This window comes from Microtus ochrogaster, chromosome 7, assembly GCF_000317375.1.
Source record: "Microtus ochrogaster isolate Prairie Vole_2 chromosome 7, MicOch1.0, whole genome shotgun sequence".
In the NCBI taxonomy this organism is placed as follows: domain Eukaryota; kingdom Metazoa; phylum Chordata; class Mammalia; order Rodentia; family Cricetidae; genus Microtus; species Microtus ochrogaster.
The window spans coordinates 25,300,996-25,307,031 of record NC_022014.1 but is presented as its reverse complement, the minus strand read 5'-3'; the positions used below and the strand labels follow the sequence as shown (position 1 = coordinate 25,307,031).

The 6,036-nt window shown below is 35.5% G+C and overlaps 1 protein-coding gene across 1 annotated transcript; it reads right to left on the bottom strand.

Moving 5' to 3' along the window:
• Positions 1 to 4,046: 4,046 nt before the first annotated feature.
• On the bottom strand, positions 4,047 to 4,985 carry LOC102002824 (olfactory receptor 1468-like). Its single transcript, XM_005349587.1, has one exon. It carries the CDS (start codon positions 4,983 to 4,985, stop codon positions 4,047 to 4,049), a length of 939 nt encoding a protein of 312 aa, XP_005349644.1.
• Positions 4,986 to 6,036: the final 1,051 nt, after the last annotated feature.

Below are 6,036 nucleotides of genomic sequence, written 5' to 3'. Positions count from 1 at the left end.
TAACAATCTTTATTGTCCAGCAGATGTCATGGTTGTAGAGTTGTGACTAGCAGCAATGCAAACAGTGGTGACAGGAATGGACCTTAGCCCTTTAGTATCCTACCTTCGTACAGGTTAAATACTGAGAAATATGCTTTGCTTGACAAATTAAAAGTGATTAAATCAATTCCATACACAGAGCAAGAAACCAAAAAAATCATGGACAGGCAGCACAAACTGGAAGCTGTATAAGTCACCATGTGGCAAGGAACCTCACCAGGGAACTGCACTAAGGAATGTGACAGTCATGCATGTGCTTGGGAAATTTCCAATTTGCTGAAAGCAGTAAGCTCTGCTGTGGTAGGGTTCTACAAAAAAACACTTAGGTAAAAGCACACCAAGTGGGCAAGATGGGGAGTCTTTCTGAGCCATGGACCAGCTAGGCCTTTAGGCCATCCACCCAGTAGGTATGGAGTCCAAATCCACATGGGCACCAGATGAAGAAGGACACTTAAAAGAAATCCCACACTAGCTCAGAATTGAGAATAAAAGATGGGTATTTATTGTGCGATAGACTCACAAATCAATATCCTTTGCTGGAATGGAGAACAGCAAACGAATCCTGCAGCAGGAAAAGATGCTGGATGCATGCATTACATTGGCATAAATAGTATAAGGTGCCACGTCCCAGTGGTCAGGTAACTTAAAGGCTATTGGCTATAGGATTCTGTACAGTAAAATGGGAAAAACTACACCCATATTCCCAAATAGCACTTATAAATCTTTCTTCATATTTAAATGGGGATATGCTACAGAGGTTTGCATTGGTATGGATCTTGGTTTATTGATACAAATTTAATGTGATATTTGTTATAGAGTGCATATATATTTCTGATCTTGATTAAGGTATTGTATTTGTGCAGCTCTATTAAAAATGTAATGTATAATTAAGACATACAGGTTAATAGATAATCATTTATAATAGTCAAGCGTATAGTCATTTTAGTTAGATTTTCTAGATGTACAGAGATAAATATGTTATTTATTTTGTTTTAATAACTTAGGACTTTTAATGATAATGAGACCCATCTGCTCCTGGCAGCATCAATTACTTCAAGAAGAAGATGGGCATCTAAGAGACTCCTTATGGAGTTGGTTATCAATTTTGGCAAGAAACTGCTCTTTACTGGACTGCTTGATGAACTGGTCATGCAGGGCCCACAGAAAAATGACTGTTGAACTTCCCTAAAGATGAGATGATCCTTCGGGGTTCCAGCTTTATGAAAGATTCATAAAGACATTCTGAAGTATCCAGAAGAAAGTGACTGCCAATATAGTCAGAAATGCCTTTGAAATGTACTGCTTCATGGAAAAGTATGCCAGATACTATGGGCCTGTAGGCTAAATATGGATGCTCCAATGGTACAGAAGAACTTTGGGTGACTGTCCAGGCAGCAAGATGTCTCAATCAATTCTAGAGTTTTGGAAGTTGTTTACAATGCACTTATTGTTTACTTAGGTAATATTATATCCTTCTGGAGGCTTCAATGGAGTTGAAGAATTTATAGTGATAGTTATAGTTTTCCTTAGTCTTGTGAAAAAATAAAGAAGACATAAATATTGTAACTATAATTCTTGCTTGACACCTGTTTTGTTATATGTAATTTTACTATATTAAAGTTAAAACCTTCCTTTTTATTTAAACAGAAAAGGGGAGGTTATGTGGGATTCCCATCTGTATGCTGTAAATATCATTGGTTTATAAGGAACTGCCTTGGTCCTATAGCAGAGTTATAAGAGAACAGAGGTAGTCAGGGAAAACTAAACTAAATGCTGCGATTAATGAAGGAGGAGTCAGAGAGAAACCATGTAGCCCTGTTGGAGACAGATGCCAGAACCTAGCCTGTAGGCCATGAACCTCATGGTAAAAAATATAATAATGGAGATGGATTAATTCTAGATGTAAGAACTGGCAAGCAATACACTTAAGCAATTGTCCAAGCAGTGTTTAAAATAATACAGTTTCTGTGTGATAATTTTGGGGCTGAGCAGCCAAGAACCAAACTAGTGGCCTTCCTCCAACAAAAAGGGAAGGTTTTAACATTAACAGAGTAAAATTACATATAACAAAACAGGTGTTAAGTAATAATTACAGTTACAATATTTATATCTACTTTATCTTTTGTTACAACTAAGAAAAGCTATAATTATAATTATCTATTCTTTAACTCCATCAAAGACCCCAGAAGGATATAATATTACCTAAGTTATTCTTAAGTGCATTGTAAGCAACTTCTAAAACTCTAGAATTGACAGAGACATCTCACTACCTGGGCAGTCACCCAAAGTTCTTTAATAAGGTTGTGGTACCCATCTTTAGCCTACACACCCAAAGTATTTTGCAGACTTTTCCATGAAGCAGAAAATTTTAAAGACAATTCTGCTTATATTAGCAGTTTATCAGTTACTTTCTTCTGTATCCTGCAGAATGTCTAGCAGACCCTTTCATGAAGCTGGTGCCCCCAAATACTGTCTCACCTTTAGGCAAGTTCAGCAGTCATTTTTCTGTGGGTTCTGCATGTCCACTTCATAGAGCAAAACATCAAACTGCCCAAGTAAGAGCAGTTTCTGGCCCAACAATAACCAACAATATAAGGAGCCTCTTTGAATTCCATCATTCTCTTGAAGTAGTTGGTGTTGCCAGGAGCATATGTGTATCATTGTCATGAAAAGTCCTAAGTTATTAAAACATTTTAAATGCCATATTCTCTAGTCTTTGAAAATTTTAAAGAATACCCATCTCTCTGAAATACATCTCTGTACATCTAGAAAATCTAACATATGACTATTAACCTATATTTCTTAATTATACATTACATTTTAAATGGGCTGCACAAACACAATACCTTAATCAAGAGCAGAAATATACATATAACAAAATTGGCTTTAGATTTTTATTTATAATCAAAGATCCATACCACTGCAAAATATTCATCTCTATATCCTATCACCCTTTAAATGTAAAGAAACATTTATAAACAATCATTTAAGGAATTTGGGCATAGTTCTCTCTAAACTGACTCCTGATTTTCATTGATAAAATATTTTCTTTTTAGAAGTTTATGGAGATCTATTGGGGGCCTTAGTGTATTAAACCACATGAGTCTGGAAGGAATTCAGAGGTTCTCCTCCTCTGTGAAGACAAAGGTAGAACCTCTTACAAAGCAACATATCCTTAGACCTAAATTATGAAGTCAAGATAACTTTAAATTTTATTTGCAGGTTTAGCTTAAAAGCCTGTACAATGAAATGTCTCTCTGTACTTACCTCCTGCATTTCCTGTTAACTTATATAATATTATATTTTGGGGGGCTCTTCACTGGAATTGAACAATAGACAATTATAATTATGCTTTTCCTTAGTTATGATAAAGAATAAAGTAGATATAAATATTTTAACTGTAATTCTTACTTGATACCTGTTTTGTTATATATAATTTTACTATGTTAAAGTTAAAGCCTTCCTTTTCATTTGTACAGAAAATGAGGAAATGGTGTTGGATTCCTTCTGTATGTGTTGCTCTTATTGGTTAATAAATAAAACTATTCTGGCAAGTGGCTTAGTAGAATAAAACAAGGAAGGAATTCCAAACAGACAGAGAAGGAAAGAAGGCAGAATCAGTGAGATGCCATGTAGTCATTGCTGGAGACACATACTGGATGAAAACCCTGCCTGTAGGACATGATAGGTGATAAACAGATTAATAGAGATTGATTAATTCAAGATATAAGCTTAAGCTATTTGCCAAGAAATGTTTCAAATAATATAGTTTCTATATTTTTTGAAATTTTCTATATAATTATTTTGGGTCTGGAAAACCCAGAAACAAATGAGCAGCACCCACCAACATATTTGCCTAGCTGAAATACTTTACAAAACTCCCTTTTGCAAATGAAATTATTATGGAGTATGTTCTTTTGTGTGGATACAATTGTAGGAATACATTTTTAAATATTATTCTCAATATATTTACTAGAGGAATTTAAGTAAAAATCTCAGTGTTACCATTATAAAGAGATTTTATTCCTGCAAAGGATTCTTATCAGGGCTTCTTTTATGTCTCTGTTCCTCAAGCTGTAGATGAATGGGTTCAGCATTGGAGTCACCACCGTGTACATCATAGCCATGGCTGTTTCCTTCACAGTAGAATTATTGGATGATGGACATAAGTAGAGACCAATAATTGTCCCATAGAACAGTGAGACCACAGACAGGTGGGAGCCACAGGTGGAAAAAACCTTGTGGATAACCTGAGCAGATGAAACTTTTAAGATGGAGCAGACAATTTTTACATAAGACACAATGATCAGTAAGAATGGGATGACAACAATGGGCCCTCCCAAGATAAATATCATTAGTTCATTAATAAAAATGTCAGAGCAGGCCAAGTTGAGCAGAGCAGATGTGTCACAGAAAAAGTGGGGGATTATGTTATCCTCACAGAATGACAATCTAGCCACGAGTAGGGTGTGCAACATGGAATACAACGTGGTACATACCCAGGATAATGCTACCATACACACACAGAGCTTGGTGCTTATGATGCTGGTGTAATGAAGGGGAAAGCAGATGGCCACATAGCGGTCATAGGCCATAGCCACAAGTAGAAAGTTTTCCATGTTTGCGAAAAACATGAAAAAGTACATTTGTGTCAGACAACCTACATAGGAGATGGATGGATCTTGGCTCTGCATGTTCTGCAGTAATTTGGGCATTGTGACAGAGGAAAAGCAGAAGTCAGAAAAGGACAAATTACTGAGAAAGAAGTACATGGGTGTATGAAGATGAGAGTCCAGTAGAATGAGGATGATGATGATGAGGTTCCCAAGGACAGTGGTGAGGTACATGGCCAGGAACAGGACATAGAACAGGTGCTGGTGCTCTGGGGGGATGGGCAGGCCCCGGAGGATGAAGTGAGAGAGGACAGTTTGGTTTTTCATTATCATTCTTATTATCGAGTATCCGAATGAGGAAATATTAGGATCCTTTAAAACAAAAACAAAATGAACACATATTTAAGATACATTTTGTACAAAAAGAGATCTGACAATGATTAGAGTGACTATATCCTCAATCTCCTATTGTCTTTAATTATTATACTCATCATTGATTTTTTCCAAGTTCTTCTTAACATGATTCTATCTCCCATCCTTTTCAAGAATATATATGCATTTTCTACTCTAATCCAATGGTACTAATGCTTCTCTCTCCTACTGCCTGCTCAACTGTTGTTTGTTCATTTCTAACTTCCTGTAATTTTGTATATTGATATTACTGTAAAATTTGTTAAACTTTGTCATCATATATATATATATATATATATTATATAGTTTCAAGAAAAACACACATACTCCAATGACTTAGATTACCATTTAAATCTCAGATGTATATGTCTCTATACCGTACAAATTTCTGTTCCACTATTCACTAATAATCTTCTACCCAATGCATGTATTACAGGTATCAGGAACTCAAAAGCCCCAAAGGAAATTAATGTTTTCACTTTGCTGTCTTCCAGAGAATTCCTCATTCTTTTACCTCTCAATTTTCTCATTGTATAGTGAAAGAAATTCAGGTTTGAATCAGAAATCTCTGAATGTTGATCCATTCATTTTTCACTATCTTGAACTAGTATTGCAAATTATGAAGAATCACCCCATTATTATCTACCTATTTCATCCATCACTTTCCATTAGATTATATTCAAATATCAGGATCACCTTTGTCTTTACTGGAATACAGAAGCAAATTCAACTCATGTCCATGTTCTTTTGTCTCTTGATGCGTCTCTTCTTCTTCAGCATGCTTCATTTACGCATTCTAACAGAGGTGTTCAATCAACTATTGTCTGATTTATTCTTCACATTACCAATGTTTCTCTGAGGATAATAAAAAGCTCCTATCAGGGACACAAACACTGTTTCATATCTCACATGTGTCAGTGGTATTTCACCATATTGTCTCACAGTGACACTTGCTTTTTTTCTCTTAACAAAT

Bases quoted from the DNA above. Each gene is read 5' to 3' on its own strand.
- LOC102002824 (XM_005349587.1), bottom strand. From the start codon at position 4,985: ATGATAATGAAAAACCAAACTGTCCTCTCTCACTTCATCCTCCGGGGC.